The following is a 27,550-nucleotide window of genomic DNA, read 5'->3' as shown; positions in this document are numbered from 1 at the left end:
TTTATCAATATTATAAATAAGAGAGTCATCTCTACAGGTTGATGTGTACAGTATACACTCTTGCTTTTTGCATAATATTGTCTGTATTGTATATATTTTCTCAATGTTGTTTTATACAATATGAGAATAAATAAAATAAAATGGAACAAATTAAATTCCACCATCCCTCTTAGATTACCGAGCGGGATTAATTAATTAATTAGATGACAACGGATGTAGTATTAAAAGAAACATTTCTAAAAATTTTGTTATATTTCTATACAATAGAGTTTTATTAAAAAAGAGATTAATACAGTAAAAAAAATTCCGTGTGCAAAGTTGTCATTCATTACTCTCATATGCAGAACAAAATGTAGTTCACACGAGTCTATTAAATATTTATTTAATTATCCATTTTCGAAATTTATCAATATTTTACTTATGAACTTTATTCTAATTAAACAAACCAATTTATTTATTTATTTATTTATTTATTTATTTATTTATTTATTTATTTATTTATTTATTCTATTCTATTCTATTTATTCGATTATACGTTTTGTTTGATATATTAATTATTCAGTTTTGTATATCTTGTTCCTTTTTTGATTTATTAAAACGGTAAATATCATTTTAATTTTTTTTTTTGGACGCACCTGTTCACACACTATGCAAAGGGCAGTTACTCTTACCGGATATAGGCGTCGCGTCGCGATTGAAGCGCCCTCTTTGGCTCTAGTCATAGTTGTGAACATTGCTCAAAATTACAAAGTCAAAGTGAATTTACGAAGCCTTTGAGGGCACAATTTACAGATAATCTGTAAACATATAATGCCAATATGTTTCCGATAGCGCCAGGTATGTTGCATATTGCTTGTTTGACTGGAAACTGTTCGGAATGCACGGCTTGGTTCGTCAGAGTTCGTGTGAGAACGCCATATTTGATATCACTAACCTGTTCCCCAAACATTCCTTTAGACCTACTGTTTAAAACAGATTATTAGATAGAAATCATTTAGCGATAATGTTAGGATATCAGTCCTGAGGATATTTTAGCCAATGGTCGTGTAAGGCGAACAGTTTGGGATAGTAGTTTCCATTACACCTTTTTATTTTGTCTTTCATGTGGGTTAATAGAATGAGAAAGTCTTTGATAAATGCTGTAAAATTTATTCACGGCACAAAATACCCCATGAAAGGCAAGGTGAAATGTCATTGAAACTGAGAAATTAAAAAACAAATGTATTGGGGTTTTTAAGATTCAAAATTGTTCTCCTGAAGGAGATGTTTTATCACGTTATTTATAGTTTGTTTAGACTTGTTGGATAGATTATCTTAAAGGCTACTTGTGAATAAAAATTTTTTGATCATTCAGAAATTCCTGGGGTACATACATCTTCATACAAATAATGGAGAGATGTAGCTCGTTAAGACAGACTTGAGAATAAAGCGTATTAACCGAATGTGTTTCAAAAAATGAAGTGTTACAGTCTCAGTTTCCTATTGTGGTATAACAACCCAAGTGTTGACATTAACTTTCAGATATATTTACTAACTTTTGTAATGTTTTGTGAAAATGAAAGATGAAATTAATTGCTTTTAGAAAGATAATTTTGGAGAAGTGATTTAAATACATATTTGTATATGTTACAATGTATTTTATAGAATGGTATAATAGCCAGTCTGTGATTAGTAATTTATTTGCTTTTTTAATTTCAAATGACTGGGTATAATTGAATTAAAATATCACCCAGAGAGTAACGCTTACTAAGGCTGCATTATAATGCCTCATTCAAATTGCTATGCATTTTTTTAAAGAACTGAATAATGCATTTCTCAATGCCATTTAGAATGAATTCTAATTTATGCAATCAATTGTTTTTCATTTACTGTAAACAGTTTCTACCTTAGGTTCAACTGCATGAAAAAAAGAAAACAAAACAACATTTCTTACAGCTCCTGTATATAAACTTTATCTCTCTGATGTTTAGCTATTTAATTAGCGTAGTTGTCAATGTAATAACTCCATGTTGTGTGTTCCTCAGCTGTAGTGTCACTAACAATTTGCTATTGAATTATTCACACAGGTATCACAAGCATACTGCACAACCAGCAGCTTAACGGTATGTAATACTAACCACAACTAACCAGAACTGTATTTACCTCCCATAGAACTGTAATAACCACCCATAGAACTGTAATAACCACCCATAGGACTGTAATAAACACCCATAGGACTGTAGTAACCTCCCATAGGACTGTAATAACCACCCATAAAACTGTAGTAACCACCACAGAACTGTAATAACCACCACAGAACTGTATTAACCTCCCACAAATGTAACCTTTACAGTCGTCACAAAAACTCAGTGGTTTGAAGACCACGGCCACATAATTTTAGGGTCGGGTTAGTGGAATTTAAAAATAAAGAAGTCTGATGGGCTTGTAGATATTTTAAATTCAAACGCCGAAAACGATTTGTAATCAATTCTGAATAACAAATTCTTTTTGAACTTTTTAATGTTGCACATATGGACATATGGGAGCAAGTAATTTTTTTTAGGGCAAGTGTATTTGACAGATCACTGGTTCTACTGGCCTGCTAGTTTGAAAAGTTTTCGTGAAGACTGGCCCTTATCATGATTCATATCAGGACTGTAATAATGGCTTAACTTTAATCAGAGTTATTAACTATTTAATTACCAAAGCTGTCATAAAGTGTAGGTCTTGTATGCAAAGCTGGGACAAATATTTTTCTGGATCCAATCCGTAGATTTATGGAAAACTAAAAAAACTGATCAACGCTATTAGCTGAGTATACCATGTATACATGAACAGAAATAGGAAAGTTTTGAAAAAATACTTGTGTTCTAGACTACTTGCACCAGCTAAAGATCAGAAAGCTTGTTTATGAATGTGTTATCTCTCAAAGATCAGATAGAAACTTGCAAAAATTGGCTGCAAAGTGAACAATTATTTGTATGGGTCAATGAAAATAAATTTTGATAGAGTAAGAGTTCAAATTTATTAAAATATAAAGGGAGGTATTGTTGACACCCTGAAATGAAATTTAAAATTCCACAGAGAAAAATGGGGTAAATATTAGATCAAGAAAGCGGACAAAAGAGCAAACGAAAGAAAAATACCGTATGTAGCATATCACTTATGACTTATTGAATTCTTAAAATGCATTGTCTGAATCATGCTATTTGAAATTGTCAGACTCATAATTAAGCAACAAAACAGTGAATATTACAGCATTTGGTTACACAGACTGTTTGGTCTGACAAGATGTTTTAAACTGTTTGACCAATTTCATGTCTGATTCTCTTCAAAAAATTTCAGCAGCTTGAAATCATTAATACATTTATCAGATGTATTTTGATACTGATTATGACTGCCACCAGAATGATAACACTTTTATTAGTTGTTAACTGAGAAATTCAATGCTGTAATTAAGACATAACTAGATTCTATCTGTGAAAAGAATTGTATCATTATCACATTTGTAATAATTATTGCTTCTTTAACAATATCTGTATCTATAATAGGAATTGTGATGCAATAACATGTACACATTTTATTAGATGCAAATTTTAATACTTGTAATAATGATATAGTACTCATAAAAACTGCAATACTAACTAGATATATAATGCAACCAGAGTTAATACAATTTTCATCAGCAATAATAATAGACATGCATTTATCATCATATTCCCAGTAGAAGTTGATTGCACAAATCTGAATCTCTGTACTGCTTAGATTATGAACAATAGCAAAACAAAACACTGATCTAGATATATATATATATATATAGTGCTGGCTGTCACTGATAAAGTGTGATTTGGTTATGTGCTATCTGTGGAGTGAGGATTTATACAGAATAACGTGATGGGCTGGGGATGTAATGAGTAAGGTATTACAGTCAGTTCTGCAATGATATAGATTACAATGTGCAAATGTACATCGGGTGTTCTTGGTTAACAAGGGGGCTTATTGTTAATCAGAACAGGTAGATTTAGATTTATCCCTAAATTCATGAAATTACAAATGTTTTTGAAACAAATTATTTTGATATTATTAAGGTAATTTGAGAAAATGAAAACTTATTGTAAATCATACTTCATTTTATTTCTATGTATGCTGTTAAAAATAATCGTGCGGAGACATGCTCTGAATACCTGTATTAAAACTTCATGATATATCAATTTCCAAATTTTTTTGGAAAAATTGCAGATGTTGAATTATTTTGTGTTTGCCTGATTACATAATAAGCATCACATCAATGATGAAACTTTATACATGTACCAGGATGATGTCCAACATAGGTTGATAAGGTGAAAAGAAATGCAGTGTTTCAGGATTTATTTTTTTTTGGGGGGGGGGGGGAAAGATGAATGACTTTTTTACCACTGAGCCATGGGGTTTCTATCACCTCAAGTGTTAGGGGAGTTATATTAGGCCTCTGCGTCTATGACACAGTGTAGATTGTTTTCCCTGCAGCCCCTGAGTTGTATCCTGATTTCACCAGAGAGAATTTCAGAGCATTCCAATATTTGATCAAGATTAATTAATGATGAGCCCCATCCTCTAACACATTTAGAATTGTAATGATTTTAGTGAAACAACTAGGTCTGTGTTTACTGATGTCTAAATATATTGACTCCAACATTCATAATATTGACTCCAACATTCATAATATTGACCCCAATATTCATAATATTAGGAAAATAGTGTACAAAATACAGACTCCCAAAACCTGCATCAAAATGGGCTTTTTCCTGTAGAGTTCTGTAAGAGCAGGGCCGTAAAGCTCTGTTACCCTGGCATTCTAACATACTGGTGTTCTTAACAAGAGCTAAAATCAAGGTGTATTGAAATCATAAAATTCTCATGTTTAAAGTATAGATCGCATTTGGTGAGTAATGATCATTTGCTTATTTTAGGTGATAAATAATTTGAAGTGAACATCAGGCTTAAGATAAATTATCGCTGTAAAGCAGTGTGGGGATTGATCAATACTCATGACTGTGACAACTGTCTGCGTGAACCAGACTGTCTGCATGGTCAATCAATAGAACTCTCTGGAGTCTGAGGGGGCGGAGCAGGTGTGGGGGAGGGGTAGAGTTACAGGAAATATGTCACATCACAGGATGAGTCTGTTGTAATTAATGAAGTCATTGTGCTGGAGAACGCAGTTCTGTTTGTTTACAGAATGATTATTTGTTTAATTTTGAACATTTTTAATTAGAGATAGCTTGTGTTTTAGAACATTTCTGGTGCTTTAGTATAATAAACAAATCAGCTCCATCAAGTGGTTGACTTAAGGCATGAACACTCACAGTAAGTCTCATAATCAACGTTAGTTTGATGTAGGATGAAGATGCCACAGATCAAAGTTTGTAATACCTGTGCAGTGTTATGTTCGTGTAACACCTGTAATTAACATCTTACCTGTGTGTGTGTTTTTCAGGTGGACAGACCCCCTTCTCACCTTTCCCTGCTATGCAGGAAGGTACGTCCTATTTCTTTTTCTCTCTTTTCATAAAGATAATACAAATAATTCCAGTGATTTGTATACATCATCAATTTTATATTTTACATAATTTTGAACATATTTTCTAGTCTTGCTGGTATTCAATTTGTAATGAAAAGTCTTTTGGTTACATGTATTGAAGTAATACAATTTTGAATTATTTCAGTGCTTTATCACTGCTTATCATTCTGCTTACTGAGTTTATGATTTATGTTTCTTGTGCACAATATAATCATCATGATCAGAGTAGTTCTAATGATAACAAATGTCATTCTTCAGGTCAGTCGTCCATTCCATTCTCAACATTTCCAACAGAAGGTAAGCTGAGGGACAAGGTTTTTGATATAGGTTTTTCTGTTTTTTTTAAACTTCCAAATTTTGTGATAGAAGTTAATTGGTTGATAATAGCATTAATAGACTCTTGTGATTGGGGTTGGTTGGGTTAACAACTTGAACATGTTTCTACTTGACTTTATGATAGTCGGTTTTACAGTGCCATTGTCTCTTTACAGGTCAATCTTCAGGCCTGCCGTTCACATCTTTCCCAACAGATGGTAGGTGGTCCATGCACAGAGTGGTGACCCCCACACCACCACAAGTATCTCCCCCTAGTGATTGTGGCTCGGGGGTCGTAACAAAGTTGTAGATAATGAAGACTTGCTGATCTTTGCTCTCTCTATCTGATGATAAGGCAGACTTGAATACATTTTATCTCTTTATTATCTGTCAAATTTGTGCAGTTTACCAGATATTTGTGTCTATTTTTAGGCCAGACTTCGATTCCGTTTTCGGTATTCCCACCCGTTCAGCCACCGGAGGGAGGATTTGCCTGTAAGTTATGAACAATGGCACAAATTACCAATCTCTACCTTAGATTTTGGGGCTTTCCAAAATTACCACTTGTTCAGCCGGAAATATCACAGATTAAAGAAAGTGGTTGATAAATCTAAATTGTTGCATATAGATGAGGCTCATAAAGTAGAAAAATATAAACCCAGAGCTTTGTGTTATTATTTCTCTAGCTCTGGCTTTGAAATTGTCTACCTGTGTAAATCCAGTGAATAGTATACAAGAAGTATTAGCTTTGTTTTGATTGACAGTCCCCATGATAACTGATGTTTTGTTTTGATTGATAGTCCCCCCTCCTCAGCCCCCACCTGGCCCGCCTTCAGGACCACCCAAGCCACCAGGACCTCCTGGTCCTCCCAAACCATCGGACTTTATATGTCCGCCCCGTCCCAACTACGGGACGGAGGGCAAACCAATCCTACTGCGTGCCAATCATTTCCAAGTGCGTATTCCCAAGGGAGTTCTTCACCACTACGATATTTCAATAGTGCCTGACAAATGTCCACGAAGAGTCAACAGGTTAGTGTTCTGTGGTACAGCTCAGCTTCTTTCACAGTGTTAAACATTCTAGTGTGGATTTTTCAGTCTGTGTCTAATTTCGCACCTTTAATGTGTAAAAGCTAATCATTGTTGGAAGTGCTTAAAGGAGAGAGATGAACTAATGAGGACCCCTGGTATCAATGCAGTACTAATGTAAAAATGTGTATTGTTTTAACAGGGAGATTATTGAGACAATGGTAACTGCTTATAGCCAGAAAATCTTCTCAGGGCAGAAACCGGTGTTTGATGGACGCAAAAACCTCTACAGTCGCGAGCCTCTTCCCATTGGTCGAGAAAAGGTCAGTTGAAAGGTCTTGAAATAAATATAGAAAATGCTTCTCAAGTGTATACTTAGGGGGGAAGGGAATATGACAATTGATTAGTAGAATTTATGTGAATTTATTATTGGTGATAATGGAATCATATTGATTAAATACCAAATTTGAAAATTAGATACAGTGTGATTTGTAAAGTACTTTTTAAATCATTGTGTATACTTGTACATGGTCATTAATCACATCTATAGTTAAGTTGTACGTTAATGAGGCTAACTGACTATATCGTTACATGAAAGTGTTTTTGGATATGTATATTAATAGTTGATACATTTGATATAACGGCATTAACTACTGTACAACCATGGCTTGTTAAGTTTTTCGGTGATTTTTTCATTGCTAATTAAATTCCAAATTTTGGCCTTTTGCCCCTGCAAATAATGTCACTGAACTTTTTCGCAATTGTCTAATAATCCCCCCGCCCCCACCATAAAAAAAACCACAAAAACAAAAAACCCAGAAAATTGATAATTTTTTTGAAAGAGTAAAGGAGAAGAACACTGAAAAAAGCTGTATCCAAATATACAGAAGACGAAGTTAAAACAAATCACTTCAATTTACTGTATAGTTTATCTATGTATATAAAGTAAGACTACCTTTTGGATTTGACACTTCAATGATCTTTTCCAATTAAAAAAACAGAAAAAAATATCCTACTTTTGGTATCTTATAGAATAATGTAATATCACTCATGGATTTCATTCACAATATGTTAATAATTTATGTTGATTTTATTTACAATATGTGAACAGCTATAATAACGTTATATATAGTGTTGACATTAGTTATGACATAATACATACATAAGTTTTCTGTACAACACACTCATCACATGATTAGTAGCAACACATACACATTGCAAAAGATTATATACTGTGGTATCATTAATATTCAAGGGTATCAATTTTCGTGGATAAAGTAAACATCACAGTTTCAGGGGTACGTAAATTGGGGCTAATGACCCTATCAATAGAAAATATTAGTAGAAATTGCAGTTCAATGAATATTAAATTTCAAGGATAAACTTAACAATGAAATCAACGAAAATTGGTATTCAATGAATATTGATGAAACCACAGTATGTACAGAAATTGCTACACAAATGTTGATAACTTGTAACAGTCAGACCTGAGCAATAGATTAATCAAAATAGAAAAAACAGTAGTGAACACGAGTGCAAATAGCACGGTATCAGTTGAGTATATCCTGCTGTGTTTGACCTGCTTTGGTTCCTGTATTAGGTTGACCTTGAGGTGACCTTGCCTGGTGAGGGTAAGGACCGTGTGTTCAAGGTCGGCATCAAATGGGTGACCCAGGTCAGTCTGTATGCCCTAGAGGAGGCGTTAGAGGGCAGGGCTCAGCAGATTTCCTACGAGTCGATTCAGGCTCTGGACGTAATAATGCGACACCTGCCCAGCATGATGTAAGTACAGAGGGCCGATGCACCGTGACCCTGATGTAGTGGGATGTAGGTCACTAACCCCGCCCCCTCACGGACAAACGGTCACACCCCAGAGGTGAAGACCAAGTTGGAGGGGAGGATCATCCAAGACAACAAAGAAGCAGCCAGTCAAAACAGCTTTCTTCAGTGAATTAAAAACTTTACTGAAATTTAATTAATAGAATGAAATGAGCTTAATCAAACATAGTAAAGACGAGTGTGTGTAAGAGAATCTAGAGTTGGCTGGCTGCTATTTTGTTGTGTGGAGTTTTAGACACACTACCTACTGTTAAAGCTGTGGAGAGCTGGCTCCAAGACCATACACTGAGAACAGACTCGAGTCAAATAAAATTTCAGATTTTTAAGTATCTTGGTTTGTTTTTTTTTTTTACAAAAATGGTTTGCAAAGTTCTTAAGCTTGTAGAAATTTTATTTAATAGAATTACTAAAAGAAACTAGAGCAAAGCTCGTTGCAAAGCAACGAGTGGGTCTCCCGTTAATGTCGGAAGTAAAGCTTGAAGTTCCTGTAAGAAGCAGAGCTCTTAAGCCAATAACAAGAGTAACTAAAAAAAAAGGTGAAAAAATCGAATAATTCCTGGTACGACTTAACAAAATCCGAATGATTTTAAGTACGACTTAACAAAAACCTTCTTGATTTTAAGAACAACTTAACAAAAAAAATCCGAATGTGTTTAAGTACGACTTAACAATTATTTTTGGTACGAGTTAATTTTACTATTAACATTACGCTATTTTTCAAACCAAGGACGCGGAAACAAAATTTCCGGAAAAATCAATTTTAAAACCCCGATATCTCTGTAATGCATCGTCCGATTTTCAAACGGATTTCAGTTTCGTATTCAGCATGATAAACTCTACAAACCTCGTAAACATTTGAAATTAAAACGAAAAATTCGAAAATTCGAAAATTTTAAAACACTTCCGGTTTGGACCGGAAGTGACGGAAACTAAATTCCAGCCTTATGTCCAAATAAAAACGATCAATGCTTCAACACAGAAAATTCCAAGTCTCTATCTTGAAGCGTTTTTGAAAAACGCCCTGGACAAAATCACTTTTTTAAAATTTAAAAATTGACGTAACGTTAAAACGGAGGTGACGTTGTAGTTGAAAATTTAACATCTTTTAGGGACAATGATGCTTCATAATCCCTGAAAGTTTCATGTCAATCCGTTGAAAACTTTGTGAGATATTAAGCTTTAAAAAAGTCAGAAAAATAAAGAAAAAGAATAATAATAATAATAATAAAAAGAAACTAGAGCAAAGCTCGTTGCAAAGCAACGAGTGGGTCTTCCGTTTATGTCGGAAGTAAAGCTGGAAGTTCCTGTAAGTAGCAGAGCTCTTAAACCAATAACAAGAGTAACTAATATAAAAAGATGAAAAAATCGAATATTCCTGGAACGACTTAACAAAATACGAATGATTTTACGTACGACTTAACAAAAACCTTTCTGATTTCAAGAACGACTTAACAAAAAAATCCGAATGTGTTCAAGTACGACTTAGCGATTATTTTTGGTACGAGTTAATTTTATTTTGAACATTACGCTATTTTTTAAACCAAGGACGCGGAATCAAAATTTCCGGAAAAATCAATTTTTAACCCCCGATATCTCTGTAATGCATCGTCCGATTTTCAAACGGATTTCAGATTCGTGTTCAGCATAACAAACTCTACAAACCTCGTAAACCTTTTAAATTAAAACGAAAAATTCGAAAATTCGAAAATTTTAAAACACTTCCGGTTTAGACCGGAAGTGACGGAAACTAATTTCCAGTCTTATGTCCAAATAAAAACGATCATTGCTTCAACACAGAAAATTCCAAGTCTTTATCTTGAACCGTTTTTGAAAAACGCCCTGGACAAAATTACTTTTTTAGAATTTAAAAATTGACGTAACGTAAAAACGGAAGTGACGTTGTAGTTGAAAATTTAAAAACTTTGAGGCACAATAATGCTTCATAATCCCTGAAAGTTTCATGTAAATCTGTTGAAAACTTTTTGAGATATTAAGCTTTGAAAAAGTCAGAAAAATAAAGAAAAAGAAAAATAATAATAATGAAAAAGAAACAATAGAATAACAAGAGGGTCTTCCGTTGAAAACGGAAGACCCTAACAATAGAATAACAAGAGGGTCTTCCGTTGGAAACGGAAGACCCTAAAAAGAAACTTTGCTTTATTTTCTATTGTCAAAAAAGTTATATTTGAAATTTTTGACCTTTGTCTCTCCTGAGTTTAGTATGGTCTTGAGTGCTGGTCAGTAGCTGGGCTTGGTCAGTAACCTCTGTCTCTACCCTGTCTGTCCTTCTCTCTGTCACTAGGTGGAGCTGGAAGTTACTCTCCCGGGGGAGGGCAAGGACCGCGTCTTTAACATAACAATGAAATGGGTCCAGCAGATCAGCCTGTTTGGGCTGGAGGAAGCACTGCAGGGCCACACCCGGGAGATTCCCCAGGACGCAATCACCGCCGTCGATATTATCATGCGTCACTTGCCAAGTATGACGTGAGTATTCCCGGCCAGCTCAATGTGTTGTTAGGCTGATCGCTGATTGATTCTGATGTAGCTTTGGGAGTTACTTAGATGCTATGAATTTTATATCGGTTGGGGAAGGGTTGGGATTAGTGTACGGGTTTTTTGAAAAAAGGGGGGGGGGGGCTTGAACTGTTGTATTTTAGCTATGGGAGAGAATACTTCCTCTGTAGCTTTTCTGAAGCGTAAAAGTGTCACTCTATGTACTATAATTGTTAATGGAAACAATTTCTGTAGTGAGCTAAAACTTACTTAGATGGAAAATTCACTTGATTTAGAAGTAGGTGTTTGGTTAAAGTGGTCTAGAATTAGAGAAGGATTTACTCTGTGTGTATTCTTATCTGTAGAACAGATGCACTAACACACTAACAGCTGCACACTCATAGTATCTTATATCAGCACCAAGGGACTGATAATCTTGATAATGATATGAAATATGTCTGTGTGGAAAATCTGCAATGAACTGTCAAAAATTTTCAAATTTCAAAAAGCATTTTTAAATAACTTATTATCGAGGTTTGTTGAAGATTCATTTATTATTGTTATGAACAGACAAAATGGTTATTACAATCTAAGTGTTAAAGATAAATTAAACCAATCACAACTAGTAATTTTCTGTATGTCATTTGTATCACCGATTCAATAAGTCTATGATAAATATGACCAGCCTGTCTTCTCTGTGAGTGTGGGTGGCATCACTAATTGACCAGGAACAACCTGCTCTGTTCCTGTAGGAATAAGAGGATTAGTGAGGGCTCCTGATTATATCCCGGTAATGAGTACTGACAATGATGCAGGGACCGACCCTAGTCACTGTCAAAGTTTATAGTAAGCTGTGTTAGGGGATATAACAGGATCAAACTCTGTTACATTTATTTTATGTAACTTTATGGTTTATTTGAGCAACAAAACAAAGCCCTGAATAATACTTCCTGATCTGTAGCAGGCTCTAAGCTGTTGGTAATTAGATTAGGGTGGAAAGATGTGTACTATTTCAGTAGCTAAACCCAATATACATGAACAGTAGATGGACTAGTAATTTTTTGTAAAAAAGACAATTGTTTTTAATCTGAAGGTTTATTTTACATTTAAACTTTGAAAGGTTCTTAAAAGTTGTAAATAATAAAATGATAAAGAAGAAAACAATGCAGGTGTGGAGTAACAAATTATTACCTATTACATGTGTGGAGTAACAAATTATTACCTATTACATGTGTGGAGTAACAAATTATTACCTATTACATCTTAAGTTGTATTTTTCATTGAATTGCTGTAAGAGACCATGTGTACTGACACTACATTGATTTGATGTTTTGATGTTGACAGATACACTCCTGTGGGACGTTCATTCTTCTCCCCACCGGAGGGGTACGACCACCCCCTGGGAGGGGGCAGGGAGGTGTGGTTCGGCTTCCATCAGAGTGTGAGGCCCTCCCACTGGAAAATGATGCTCAACATTGACGGTAAGAGAGTAGTGGTGGTCAAATGTTCATGAGGGCTGGGTGGTCGATAAATGAACCTGTAAAATTTCATATATCAATATATCATAAATTATTATTTAGTAAAGAAAAATTCCATTTATTTTTGCTTTGAAATTTTAAAATTGTCTACATCTTTATGCAAAACTCTTCTACTTGAGGATATAAATTTAGTCTAAAAATGGCCAGATCCATAGATCCTCTTAATATCAGTTTTAGGTTGTAACATTTTGTAAACTTGAACTGTTACATCACTTTTAAAATGGCATTATTCATCAATTCTGAGGATGAAGGTAATTGATGATGTCTGATTGATTTCAGTATCTGCCACTGCCTTTTACAAAGCGCAGCCTGTGATAGAGTTCATGTGTGAAGTGTTGGATATCAAAGACGTCAACGAACAGAAACGCCCCCTCACCGATTCTCAGAGGGTCAAATTTACAAAGGAAATCAGAGGTATGGTCCCCACCACCCTCACCCACACAAAACAAATGTTTACCATCAAATTTGTTTGTATAGAAAGTTAGAATTAAAAATGAGCAAACAAACCAAATTTCGAAGTACATTTTAAATAATTTATCTTGAAGGCAAGATGACTTTATCAGTATAAACTCATAATAACAATTATATTAAGTAAGTTCTTAACATGTTTGTAAGTTAGAGAGTTTGGTGTTAGAGTTATCAATGACTTTTCAGCATGTTCAGTGGGGTTGTTTTCATTCATATGTAAATTGTTTATTCGTTTGTGTAGGACTTGAGGTACAGGTCATGTTTTTAAGTTCAGAAGTTTGGGAATCAGTTCTTGATGACTTTTCAGCATGTTCAGTGGGAATAATTTTATTCATACATCTATGTTAATTGTTTGTTTGTTTGTTTGTGTAGGACTCAAGGTAGAGATCACTCACTGTGGAACCATGAGACGTAAATATCGCGTGTGTAACGTGACTCGACGACCCGCCCAGACACAGTCGTAAGTATCTGTCAGTCCGGCACACAGCAATACAAACATAAAGTTACAAACAATCTACCAGTTTTGCAAAAAAGATCTGCTTTTCTGTTCAGTTTTTACATGATCAAACATTTGATTTGATGAAGAGAGTTCTAATATGTAATGTAAAAATTTTACATAAAGATAAATCCTGGCATCTATTCATGTATCTTTGTGTTGTGTTCAGGTTTCCCCTGCAGCTGGACTCGGGACAGACCGTGGAGTGTACCGTGGCCCGCTACTTCCTGGAGCGATACAAAATGAAGCTACAGTAAGTAGAGACAAACAACAGTCTGTAAAGTCTAGATAAGGTAGATATTGTATGATTCCTAGGGAAATAGGAGAGGTCAGATTCAGAGATGGCCATTCAAGTCCCACGGCAGTGCTCAGTTACACCTGAGCTATTAGAAGATAGTATCCTTCCAGTTATAAATTGGTTATTCCTGTAAACACCTGTTTTTTTGCCATGTTTGCAGATACCCTCACTTGCCATGCTTACAAGTCGGCCAGGAACAGAAGCACACCTATCTTCCTCTGGAGGTCAGTAGATACATGTAGATATATGTCCACGTCCCGTGTACATGTCAAACAGGTGCACAACATGATGTGCAGTAATTTAACAAGCTTTTCCAGATCAGTTGATTGGATAGTGTAGTATGGCAAAAACCTATTTTAATGATTAATTAAATTGTACCGCTTTATAATTGAAGTCCTAGTTGTAAAAGCTATGTTGTTCTATAAATATATATGTATATATACATGAATATCTGTTGTTTTACAGGTGTGTAATGTGAATATGTTTGTTGTTTTACAGGTGTGTAACGTGGTGGGCGGCCAGAGGTGTATCAAGAAGCTGACCGACATGCAGACGTCCACCATGATCAAGGTTTCTCAAATAAGTGACCCCCCCACCTACAGCAGACCACATGTCCCACCCAGTGCTCTCCCCTTGCTATTCCATTTACTGATCTAAGTGGTCTTCCCTTGCTGTTTCCATAACTGTTCTGAGTGATCTCCCCTTATTGTTCAATCATTGATTTCAGTAGACTCACATGTTAACATCTGATCCTAGAAATATACCCTTACTATTTCAATTTTTCTGTCTAGAATTTTCTGACCAACTTAGTTTTTCAATCGCAAGAATCTCTCTCAGCCATTTCACTTTCGACAGGAGCTTTGGATTTCTCTGATTTACAAGTTGTGTAGGAGGTGCTAACCAGAAGTTGTGATTCTGTTGTGAACAGACAAAACACATTGTCCTTGTTTTTAGTTATACATGTTGCTCTCTAACTTATAAAAGATGAGTTGTACATTGTAATCTCAAAAAGTTGCTCAGAGTATTAGGATCTTCTGTGATAAAAGAAAGGAGGAAAAATTAAGTTTAGAGTGTGTGTTGATAAAAGTTTAGCAACTGTTATGAGAGGAATGTTTTTCTAGTGCATCATAAATATGAAGAATTATTTCAGTATTCCTAACCTGTGTAAGAACAAGAGTGAACCTTGATTCCTTCCCCATTGCTGACTTCTCACCTTTACTTGAGACCTTCGAAGTCTTTTCCTAAGTCAAGTATGAGTGAATTATATTGAAATCAGTGTAGGTATGTGTACTTTGTTAGTATTTCAAAGGATAGAAAGTTTGCCATCTGAACTGATGGACTTTTGTAAAGAAGTGTTTAATTCTGTCTGCATGGGGCAGGATTACTTCCAGCCTAAGAATTAGGTCAGTTTTGTTGTTCCTGGTATAGTTTCTGGACACTCAATGCTGTGTTTGCTGTATGTCTGCCATTGTCTGGTGTTGTTGTATAGTTTCTGGACACACAATTCTGTGTGTGTTTGCTGTATGTAGGAGAGACTTACTTGAGCTGCTCTTGTTCTCAAGGATCTGGTAAAACTTAGAGTTCTCTAGCTAGAAGTGCATAGAATGTGGTGAAAACAAGGGCTGTTATGTGGTGTTAAAGCACTGTTGAGTGGTTTTCTAGCGGTGGTTTGCCAGACATTGGCTAGTTTTTCATAAGGTTAGATATGACATTGGCCTGATGGTTTCAGTTGGAGGAAGCTGTGATGATGCTAGACCCAGTAGATAAAGTTGAAACTAAATAAGCTTTGCTTTTAGGCTTAAAAAGTGAACAAATCTGCATAAATTGTGTGTGCGTACATGCATTAATCTAAATCATAGTTTTCTTGCTGGCCTGCTAAACATTGAATGTTATTAGATTGCTGTAATTTGTTCTTAATGGTAAATTAATGATGATGTTATTTTTCAAACCAAATTATTTTTCTGTAACTGTCAAATTGTCATTAATATAATAAATCATTAACTATATGTATATATGTAGGTCAACTCTTTAATGACCACTTTGTTTGTTTGTTTGTTTGTAGGCCACAGCCCGATCTGCCCCGGACAGAGAGAGAGAAATCAACAACCTTGTAAGTTTGTTCTTTACTTGTTGTGTTCAAAGGCCTGTATCAAATTCAGGAGAAAGAATTCACTTAAATCTGGTTATAGAATCAACGAGGTATTTAAACATGTACTTATGTAAAGTGGGCTTGAATAGATAAAAAGGATGCAATGTGTAGGAAAATCTATGAGGGGAATTCTTATTTAGTTCTCCTAACCATCTCATGTAATATAAATTTGGTTATAACTTTTTGGCATCAATGTTTTTATTCGCATTATATAAATGTGTTGACTATGATGTCTGTGGCTGTACTGTTAAATCTAGGTACAAAAAGCTGACTTCAACAAAGACCCCTACCTACAAACATTTGGTATAAACGTCTCGTATCAAATGACTGATGTGAGGGGGCGTGTTCTGGCCCCTCCCAGGATAGAGTACGGAGGCAGGGTAGGGCCGAGTGGTGAATTCCCGGCGAATGATCTGACTTGGCTCTATTGTTTTGTTGTTGAACACCTGGATGTGTGATGAGAGAGCCTCAAAGGCTTAACAAAAATGATATTTTTATGTGATGATGAGAAAAGATTACTAAAGACACCACTGATCTATACTTTAAATCATTTATATATCTCTGAGGCTCTCTTGCATTTAGTATTTGTGTGTGAAGTGTTTACCTGTGTTCACCTACTTGTGTGTAAGCTTACCTATGAATGCATATATGCTCTCTAGGTGAGGAAAGCCAACTTCAACGCTGATCCATTTCTACAAACATTTGGAATAAACATCAACCCAATGATGTGTGACCTCCAGGGCAGAGTTCTTCATCCTCCCAAAATCCTGTATGGAGGAAGGGTAAGACTGCAATCCTAGCTAGAAAAATCCCAAAGTTGTGTAAGGAGGGAGAGATAGACTACTCCTATCTGAAGCACTCCCAACGTTCTCCACAGTGGAAGGATATGACTTTACTCCAAGCTAGAAATCCCCATGCTCTGAAACATGTAGCATGGACATAGCGTGTCTGTCCTATTGCCCCATATTTTTGTTGATTTCATGGCTTTAGCATGATACTGTGGTTTCATTAATATTCAAGGGTATCAATTTTCGTGGATAAAGTAAAAATCACAGTTTCAAGGATATGTAAATTCGTGGCCAATGACCCCATCATTACAAAATGTTAATACAATGTAGTAATTGCACTTCAATGAACACTTAATTTCATGGAACAACTTGATAATGAAATCCATGAAAATTGGTATTCAATGAATATTGATGAAACCACAGTAACAGATTGTCTCTAAAATTTTATTTTAGCTTCAACTGCTGTGAACGTTAAAATTAAGCATGATTTTGATGTTTAATTGCTAAATCAAAACATATTACATTGTAACAGTAAAAGCTTGATTTTTAAAGAGTTCTACATATTTTTCTTCAAATGTAGTTATTTACAGAAAATAAAAATGCAACCATTTGACATTTAGACCAAAGCCCAGGCAGTGCCAAACCAAGGTGTCTGGGACATGAGGGGCAAGCAGTTCTACTCGGGGACGGAGATCAGGGTGTGGGCCATCGCTTGTTTCGCCCCCCAGAGGACGGTCAGGGAGGACGCTCTCAGGTAAAGCAAGCTACACAACATGTTTTGATTGGACAAGAAATTAATGTTTAGTTCTCGGGCAATGCCACATCATGTCAGATGCTGCTGTATTGTTTTATTCATATGCTATTTTGTAAAGGAGAATAACTCAATTTTAAAATTTAAATGAAAGTTATTCATTGAATGTCAGCTGTATTTGAAAATCTTGTCATTAATATAAAGTACAAGTCTGCAGCATGATGTAAAGAATTGATAGTCAAATAATATTTCTATATATGTATTTTTTCTTTGTAGAAACTTCACCCAGCAGCTACAAAGGATCTCGAACGACGCTGGGATGCCCATTCTAGGCCAGCCTTGTTTCTGTAAATACGCCACAGGCCCCGATCAGGTGGAGCCCATGTTCCGATATCTCAAGAACACTTACCAAGGCCTCCAGCTCATCGTCGTTGTACTGCCGGGAAAAACGCCCGTATATGGTAAGTCAGGAGTCAGCAAGAAAGGGTCAAGGGTCACCAAGTTTCGGCCATAATGTCAAATATAAGTCTTGTACAACTTAGAAATATACAATCAGTTCCTGTTAACGTGTACAGTGTTTCTCATACATTTATTTTGTATTACAGCTGAGGTGAAGCGTGTGGGTGACATTTTATTTGGATTAGCCACACAATGTGTTCAAGCCAAAAACGTGAACAAAACAACCCCCCAGACCCTGTCCAATCTCTGCCTCAAGATCAACGTCAAGCTGGGCGGTATCAACAACATCCTTCTGCCAAGTATTCGGTGAGTAGAACCCATGGCCATTATGTTTTGATTTGTCCCTTTGTCAAAAAAATCGTCTCAAAAGAAAATTATACAAGAGATACAAGAGTAATAAAAAAATGAAAAATACAAATGTCATGTAAATTTCCAAAGGAGAACTTTAAGTTTATGACAATTTTTGAAATACCTTTTTGGAAGAATTTTATTGTTTCTTCTGTATTCATGAACATGTATATAACTAACTTGGTGAAGAGTGATAGAAATGATTACATGACGTGAGATTGGAGCCTGTGACTGCTGTATTGTTTGTGATGTTATTTTGTTTTCGTGTGTGCCACACACTCCATGGACTAGTTGTTTTACAGTCCCAAGGTTTTTCGGGAACCTGTCATTTTTCTGGGTGCTAACGTGACTCACCCCCCGGCTGGTGACAAATTGAAGCCCTCCATCGCTGCTGTAAGTCTGCGTCTCTGATAGTCACAACAACAGCCTTCTCTTATCGCCGCCAATGCAACCCCTTGTGTTGTTTCCTGAAAAATGTCATGATAAAAAAAAAATTCTTTAATAAAAATAAAATATTTAAATGTATTCTTAAATTTTTAGTCTTTGATATGGACAGCCTCTATGTATGCAAAAGATTATAGTAAAATTCAATTTTGGGGGGGCGGGGTGCTTGAAATATTGAATTTGACTGGCTGACTCGGTGAACAACAGTTGGTGTGATTGGCTTTAGCTCTTTGATGCATGATCAGCATTTGACCAGTCACCATGGCAGCCTGCATCACCTGACTGATTTTGAGCTTTCCTCTGACTCCCTTATTTTAAAAAAAAATCCTCTGCAATGTTTTTTTTTAGTTTTTGGATCTGCTGCAATGTTGTTTTTTTTTACCCATGAAAAATTTATTTATAAATGAATCCAGACAATAGCTAAGAAATCTTTTGGAGCAAGTCATTGAGTTCCATTGAAAGAAGGGGAATGGGTGTCTAAACTTCTTTATTTGAGAAGCCAAGTTTTGTCCAGTGGGGATAAACTGGTCCCCAGTCTCTTGAGATGGACTAGTTCAGGTCCTCCCTGGACAGACTGGGTACCATTGAGGTTGGACCAGCTGTGTTGTCTGAGTTACGCATGCTGCTAGTCTCTGGCTTGAGCGCTCCCTCTGTAGAGTGTGCACGTTCTATCACGCCTCCTTGTCTTTACAGTCCCTCCATATTTAGAGAGCCCGTCATATTCCTGGGTGCCGATGTGACTCATCCCCCCGCAGGAGATGCCAGTAAACCATCCATAGCTGCAGTAAGTGGATTTGATTTACTGCACATTTAACTGTCCACTGACCCCCACGTTGCGGGTACTGTACATGTAGCCCTGTTGAACACCCTGTCCTGTAGAACTCTCGCGGGCTGTAGTTTGATAACTGTTGTAAGTTAACTGTAGATAGACACCGTTAACTGTTGTAAGATAACTGTTGCACTGGAGAAGTGGATAAGTAAAATCATCCTGTATGTGTATGGTGCATTCATGAAATAATACTAAAAAAAACATGTACTTATAAAACAATTGTATAATTAACTCAAAGGGCTTTCAATGCATCGACAGTTCATACTAGGCATCTGACAAATAGATAAAAACTTTTTTAATTTTTGCAAATTTCAGTAGCTTTACTAATGATAATGAAACAATTGCAAATCTACAAATTTAGCAAGAGTAAAAGACTAATGAGTGATCAACTAATCTTCATGTAACTTACTGGTTTTAAGAGCATTTGAAAATAGATTTTATATTTGATTTTTGGTTGCCACTTGCTACTTTTGATTTTCTAAGATCTGATGGATCACTCTGCAATACTTTGTTAAACCTCACTAATGTATGAGATACACTTTCTTGCAAGGTATTTTACAAATGTATACAAAATTCCACTAACTGTAAATAAACGAACTGAAATCATCTCTGCATGCTGATATTAAGACACTATGGGGCTGACATCATTATTGGCCTGTTTACTGTGATTCCCTGCTGTGTGTACTCTGCTTTGTGTACTGATGCATGCATCACTGAACAATGACTCAACCATGTCCACTCTGTCTATAACAAATACATCTCTCACATACTCTTATATCCAGACGTGTGTACCAATTACCATATCAACTTATGTGTCAATATTTTAGTAAAATGTATTTTGAGTAAACTTTTATGGAATTAATTTAGAAATTGATTTAAAAAAGACTACAAGTGATTAAAAAAATATCAGGAAAGATGAATTTTCTTGATGTGAATTAGTTACATTCATTTATGAATTAAGTGCCTGATTAATTTAGTAATTTAAAAGATTCAGAGCTAAGTAATTACAGATTTAAAATATTGTAAGTGTTGTCTTGTATGTTCGTACATTATTTATATGAGTCAATAGTGATGTTGTGTTGTCTGTTCAGGTGGTAGGCAGCATGGACGCCCACCCCAGCCGCTACTCCTCCACGGTCCGAGTCCAGCAGCACAGACAGGAAATCATACAGGAGTTGTCTTCCATGGTGCGGGAACTCCTGATCCACTTCTACAAGGCGACGCGATTCAAGCCGACGCGCATCATCTTCTACAGAGACGGCGTCAGTGAGGGACAGTTCCAGCAGGTAAAGCACCGGGGTCATGTTGTGTATAACAGAAAGCTAGAAAAACACTCCACTCTTCTTAACACTTTGGTTGTAGAGAAGCTACAACAACATATACCTATTGTTGTGTACAGCAGAACAAACATGATAAAAAGTCTTGCTTGACCTATCCCAATTTTTACTACAAATAAATCAGATTTATTGGCAAGTATATACAATGGAATGTTTGATATTTTATTTGAACAGTATCATATTTATGCATTGCCTGTGGTCTGTTTCTGTAGGTGTTACAGCACGAGCTGCGTGCTGTGAGAGAGGCCTGCATGAAGCTTGAGCTTGGATACCAGCCCGGTATCACCTTTATCGTGGTCCAGAAGAGACACCACACCCGACTGTTCTGTGCCGACCGCAAGGACCAGATAGGACGAAGCGGAAATATCCCGGCCGGAACCACCGTGGATGTCGGAATCACCCACCCCACAGAGTTTGATTTTTACCTGTGTAGTCATGCTGGTATACAGGTAAGTTACAGTACTCTAGAAGTCATATTTACTCCATTCACATTGATAATATTAACAGGAAATGATAAATAATGATCTACAAAGAGTAGTTCTGATTGGTTGTAAAGATGATAAATACTGAGAACCCTCAATATATTGTAAATTGATAAATTGTTTTGCATATAATAATACTGTAGATCCTTATTTTACATGAGTACTTAATTCCGCGATTCTAAAGTTTTTCATCAAAATGCGAGAACATAAAAGTGCGAATGGCAAATTTTTATCATAGTTTCATGCAGTTTACATATGTTGGAAATTTAAAAGCGAATTAAAAATTTGCATGATTTACTTCTCACGATTTTATGTAGATATTTATTTTGGAATCTACTGTTAACAGTAAGGGGTTTTGATTGTGTTTAAAGTAGCAATAAACACAATTTGTGTTGTATATAATGATAGACAATGAGGAGTTATAATCGTGTTCTATGTAACAATAAACACTGAGGAGTCCTGTGTTTTCCAGGACACGTTGTCCCTCTCTTTGTGTTGTATATAATGATAAACATCTGATTGTTTTCCAGGGCACCAGTCGCCCCTCTCACTACCACGTCCTGTGGGACGACAACCGGTTCAACGCGGACGAGCTCCAGACGCTGACCTACCAGCTGTGTCACACCTATGTCCGCTGTACCCGCAGTGTCTCCATCCCCGCCCCTGCTTACTATGCACATCTAGTCGCCTTCCGGGCCCGCTACCACCTGGTGGAGAAAGAGCACGACAGGTAAGGGCAGCAACTCTCCACTTGTTTGCAGATCAGGAAAAATAGTTTTTATACCACAGATTTTTGTGTCTTGAACAGGCCTCAGACATTATATTAACATTGATGTATTATATTATATTAACATTGATGTTTTGTTTATCGGGTGTTATGACTGTTGATGTTTTGTCTTTCAGTGGAGAGGGGAGTCGGCACTCGGACAACAGTGAGGACAGGACCCCCTCAGCCATGGCCCGGGCGGTCACCGTTCACCCCGACACAACCAAGGTCATGTACTTCGCCTGATCAGGGGAGATCAATCCAGGCCCTGTGTTGTTCCTTCCTGGGAGGGAGAATTCTCTGCATTTTTATGTATTCAGCGAAAAAAAAAAATGTGTGGTTCAGATAGACTGTGCTAGAACCACGCGTGGGTATTAACTATTTATTGTATAGAACTGTGCTTTTATTTTTGTTTTTACAAGTAGTCATGGAAACCATTTTTGACCTGGTAGAGCATACATTCCACTATTTCTACGATTTTTTTTTAAAACTTGATGCATCCTTGACACAATGCTGCAGCTTGTTGTTGCCATTAGAGGTGCATGTGGTGCTTAGAAGCTCAAAATGAATCTTCTGCCATAACTGAGGAAATCTCAGCAGCGTTTCGATTGTTATATGAGATGCCATTTCATAAGCATATCTACATTTCAGTCATTCCATGTATTTGGGTGTGAGCCCACTATGGCACAATACTCCCTGCCCCTCCATTATAGCTTAGCATATCATTTGTTGTATTAGCTATTTATGTTTTCGACTTGCCATTGTTTATTTTATAGTCCCACCAAAAGCAGCGGTAACAGTCCACCTATGTCAGAGACTAGCAATGCCACCTGTCAAAGGGAGAAAACCCCCTCTTTATTTGCTACCACTTTATTTTCTTTCTTGTAGTCCCGTTGTGTATAGGTTCCTATTTATAGTCCAGTAGTATTGTATTTTTTTTTTTATTATTAATCTATTGTTCGAGAGAAAAGAAAAAAATACAAAAACAAACCTGTGACCTTATGACCCTGCATAATTAGTCTAGTCATGTTGTGTAATGAGCATATCATGTCGTCTCGGGGTGATGTTGTATCCATATCACGAGCCTTCCAGACAAATCGGGACGTAGCAGCTGTCAACTACTTACTGACCCCTCGCCTGTGATACGCTTCAGTGAACGCCGTGGTGTGTGGTCCACTGGTTTCATGGTGTTGTGTAAGGCCCCCCTACCCCCTCTCTCTCTCTCTCAGTCCCACACAGGAGAAGCAGGCATGGAAGGTGCTCTCCCTAGCTTTCTGATGACTTCACTCTCTACCTCTCCGATGACAATCTCTAGATTCTCTTCTGTGCTTTCTGTCTTTCCTCTTCTCCCCACCCTTCAAATACAAAACAAAAAGTGCAATAAGTAGCATTACAAAGTAAATACAAAAAATACAAAACAAAATGGCATTGTTATATGGTAGACTCCTTACAATAATGTGCTCAACATGCTGTGTGTTAATGATTAATAATGATAAGTTATTCAGTGATCAATCATTAATCACTATGCAATTTTTTGCCTTCCTTCAGATGTAGTTTTACCAGATGACTAGCCCCCCCCCCCCTTTTTTTTTGTATGGGACTTGGATAGAGGTCCATGCATTAATACAAGTCAGCAAATATAAGTATTCCATATTCATAATATTTAAACCTTTGTACTGTTGTAAAATTAATTTGAAATGTGAATGTATTAGTTAGGAGATTTTGTGGTTTTTCTGTGGCCCATGTGCATTATTTTTGTGTTGTCGGATCTCGAGTTTTAATCACATATTTATCATTGTCCAGTATTGTGCCATGAACCATATACTGCGATACCGTACATACAGGACCTGGGATACCTATGACCTTGACCTCAGGATGCAGTGACCCTTACTGACCCCGACTCATAAATCCAGTGACCTGTAACGGGTGGCATTCTGATGGGTGGGTGGGTCAGTTCTATAGTATTTTTGTAGAGGAGATTCTGAGATTGAAATGAAATTGTATTTATTTGAATAACTCACTAGTCCAAGAACTAAGAGAGAGATTACATACATGCTATTAATAGTCCGGGGAGATTTTTACTCTTGATGTACCAAAGTTGGCATCTTTTTGAAGTGATATTGAACTGCAGCATATTTATATGTGACCTCTTTTATTGCCCTCATTTATCATGGTTGTTGAAGAGAGAGGACCACAGCACAAGATGTTATAGTTTTCTTTGCAATAAACATGAACAGAGGAAATTCAGGTCAGTCCTCTCTCTGTATGCTATGTTGTGGAAGTTGTGTGTGCACTCAGACTTCTGAGTACACTGTGGACTCGGGGGAACTCCTGAGTGCTGGGCAGCCAGGAAAACCCCTTGTTCATGATTTCCTGGTGTACTTTACGACCAATCAAATTAAACCCTGAGCAATGTTCACCCCACATGCAGAGAACTAGTGAATTGTATGATTTTATATTTTGCGTGGGGCGGCAGCCCACCATTTGTATTTATGTTGTTCATTTTGTGTACAGACCCCTGTTAACTCTTTGTTGTTGTATGGATGACTGTGAACTATCAGTTGTCTTCTAATGATCTAGTTGTGCTCGGATATGTAACGACAAGGTTATTTTTCACACTTCAGCATTCAAAGCATGCTTATGCATCATTTTAAAAGAGAAAAGGTTTTTTTACAAAACATGTTTTTATTAATATTGATCTTAAATGTAATCAGCTGAAATTGACAGTATTGAATCATTGCACCAATTTGAGGCTAAAGCATGCAATAGAGCCAGATATCACTGTTGATTCTCCATAATTATTTTTTTCTCTGACCTATTTTACAATGTGTTATTTGGTCTTAGATTTGTTATTATGCAATCCTTGAGGGCTGTGGTTATATTTTACTGATGTATTTATATTATGTATTGTGATTCCCCCCGTTTTATCATGACACCCTCCCCTGGTGCTAGGAGATAGGTCAGACAATGCCATCACAAATCTCCTGAACAAAATCTCTCACAAACCTAGAACTGTAATGCAAGCTCTGTCACAAACATCAAAAAACCCAGACAAAGAGCTTTTATTATTTATAGAGTGGATGTTTTAGCAGAGTAAAAGGTGCTCAAATTTAATTAATAAGAATCTTTTTTAAACTGAAGTTTCAAGTGAAGAAGTTACAACAAATTTTTTGTATGTTTGTATAATTTTAACAGCAATGGAATTTTTTATTTATTTTCTTTTTCTCTCTCCAAAAGAAATGAAACTATAGATCTTCTCTTTGTGTAATATTGTAAATTCTTCTCTCTCTTTTTATTTAAAGAAATGAGTTAAAAACTAGTTTTAGATCTTTAGGAAGCCCAGATCTGCTGAACTGAAACAAATTCCATGATGCTTACTTATAAATCTTTTTTATATTCATTGACCAAAAGCCAAACCAAATATGAACTCTATCTCCTATGCAAGATCTCCCATAGAATGCAGTATTTGTAAACCTTTTTGGCACAAAGAAACAGAAGAAGGGCATTTAGTTCATAAAAGATGTATGAGGAAGAAGCAATATATTGATGTTTTCTGCTTAATAACATTGGAGCAAAATAATGTGTGTCCGTGAAATATTAATAATGTAAACTGATGTTATCTAACACTGCTACAATGATTTAGAGTCATTTTGCTACAGGAATTCAGGATAATTTGGCCAGAGTCAGTCACTGAGGACTACTCTGAACAACAGACCAAACCACTTCTCACTTTTTGGTTTTGAACAGAATTTTTTTCTCCTTTTATCCCTTTTAAAAGGGGTTTGACAAAATTTACAGGGTACTAGAATAATGATCAAAATTAGGATTTGGGTGGATCTAAGTCTGTAGGGATTTAAGATAATCTAAAAGGTGAGAAATGTCAGGAGCCAGTGTGCTCCATTTATAGAAATGAAGAAGTTGATCAAAGGGAGATAACTATTAGTTTGATCAAAGGGAGATAACTGGTGTAGAACAAAGGCCTGATTTTAGTGTGTTTTATACTGAGATGTGCTACAGTGACAGAGTTAGCAATATTTCAGACCAGCAATAGACAGTGCAGATAATTAATTCAGACTTAGAAGTGATCAATTTGTGAATGATGTTTGCTTTTAAAATTCTATAGTATTTTAAGATGAATAAATCATTGTATATCTTGATTTTAACCTTGTGTTTTGTTCTTTTTTCCCCCCAAAGATTCATAATTTATAATATGACAGAGAGAATGAGAGTATATTCTATAAAAGGTTTCATCAGAAAACAGGTTCCAGCAAATCCATAGGATAGTGCAGGAGCGTATTACTGCTGCAGCAGTATCTTTTGTTAATTTGTTTAAACAATTTGATGATTTGTTAAAACGATTGAAAATACTGCTATGGCCCTAATTCACTGCCATAGGATAGCTAAGGGTTAGATATTTGGGTGGTTTGTGTAAGCAAATGGCTAAAATATGCTTTACAATTTAGCATCGAGTAAAAGGTTTGAGTTATAGGGCAAGGCCAATAATCCTCTCTGACAGTGGCGTAGCTTCCATTGAAGCACGGAAGCACGTGCTTCCACATCGTTTTGTAAAAAAAAAAATCAAGTACTTAGCATAATTATAACTATTGAAAACAATTTCTGATCATTTGAATTTCTAATGATATTTTCATTTTTTTTTTCATGAAAATAACGAACTGTTAAAATGAAATTAATGAGTATAAACCAAATGAAATAAACTACAATACATTTAAATGTCAGCTTTCAGCGCTAGTGAAATCTGTTTTCTTACAATTTACCTTAATCACCTTTAGAAAATATCACACGAGGTGTGAGCAAATCTTTTTTTTTAATTTTAGAGAAGGACAGGGTACTTATTAGATATAAAATTAAATTAACCTCATAAATCGGGCACTACTTTTTCTTCTTTATCGTTAATCTTATCAGAGACAACATAGAAATATTTATGTCTCTGATTTTATGATGATGATGAAGATCTAGAATTTTACACATTAAAAACTGAGGTTATTTTGATGGAAACTCCTTTTTCTGGATGCTCAAAATTAAGTGTCTGAAATGCTGAAAACTCGCCAGCTTCCGGGGCTTTGCCACCTGAGCCCCCATAAGGGCTTCGCCCTGGACCCATTGAGGGCCTCAGGGCAGCCCCAAACCCCCTGCCTTAATATGCTTCCACAATAAACAAACC

At 36.1% G+C, this 27,550-nt stretch overlaps 1 protein-coding gene across 6 annotated transcripts; it reads left to right on the top strand.

Moving 5' to 3' along the window:
* The first annotated feature begins 680 nt into the window (after positions 1-680).
* LOC105329532 (protein argonaute-2) lies at positions 681-26,531 on the top strand. 6 transcript variants are annotated; one of them, XM_034458114.2, is made up of 25 exons: positions 681-837; positions 2,067-2,102; positions 5,456-5,497; positions 5,798-5,836; positions 6,031-6,072; positions 6,287-6,349; positions 6,655-6,886; positions 7,086-7,206; positions 11,025-11,206; positions 12,560-12,696; positions 13,033-13,167; positions 13,594-13,681; positions 13,887-13,970; positions 14,176-14,239; positions 14,514-14,585; positions 16,078-16,125; positions 16,824-16,946; positions 17,573-17,706; positions 17,980-18,164; positions 18,309-18,468; positions 18,813-18,903; positions 20,875-21,069; positions 21,333-21,569; positions 22,133-22,332; positions 22,506-26,531. In XM_034458114.2, the coding sequence occupies exons 1-25, from the start codon at positions 819-821 to the stop codon at positions 22,612-22,614; spliced, it is 2,838 nt and encodes a 945-aa protein (XP_034314005.1). In that variant the 5' UTR covers positions 681-818; the 3' UTR covers positions 22,615-26,531. The 6 variants fall into 6 exon arrangements, with proteins under 6 accessions (XP_034314005.1, XP_065940935.1, XP_065940936.1 ...); XM_066084863.1 differs by lacking the exons at positions 11,025-11,206; positions 18,813-18,903 and adding exons at positions 8,484-8,665; positions 19,648-19,738; XM_066084864.1 differs by lacking the exon at positions 11,025-11,206 and adding an exon at positions 8,484-8,665.
* Positions 26,532-27,550: the final 1,019 nt, after the last annotated feature.

Source organism: Magallana gigas, chromosome 5, assembly GCF_963853765.1.
Source record: "Magallana gigas chromosome 5, xbMagGiga1.1, whole genome shotgun sequence".
Lineage (NCBI taxonomy): Eukaryota > Metazoa > Mollusca > Bivalvia > Ostreida > Ostreidae > Magallana > Magallana gigas.
The sequence above is the reverse complement of the archived record's forward strand: the minus strand, read 5'-3'. Positions and strand labels throughout refer to the sequence as shown.

Excerpts from the sequence above, each read along its gene's own strand:
- LOC105329532 (XM_034458114.2), top strand. Across the intron at positions 11,207-12,559 it reads CGTCACTTGCCAAGTATGAC|ATACACTCCTGTGGGACGTT; the intron begins GTGAGTATTCCC and ends TGATGTTGACAG. Across the intron at positions 21,070-21,332 it reads GTGAGGGACAGTTCCAGCAG|GTGTTACAGCACGAGCTGCG; the intron begins GTAAAGCACCGG and ends CTGTTTCTGTAG.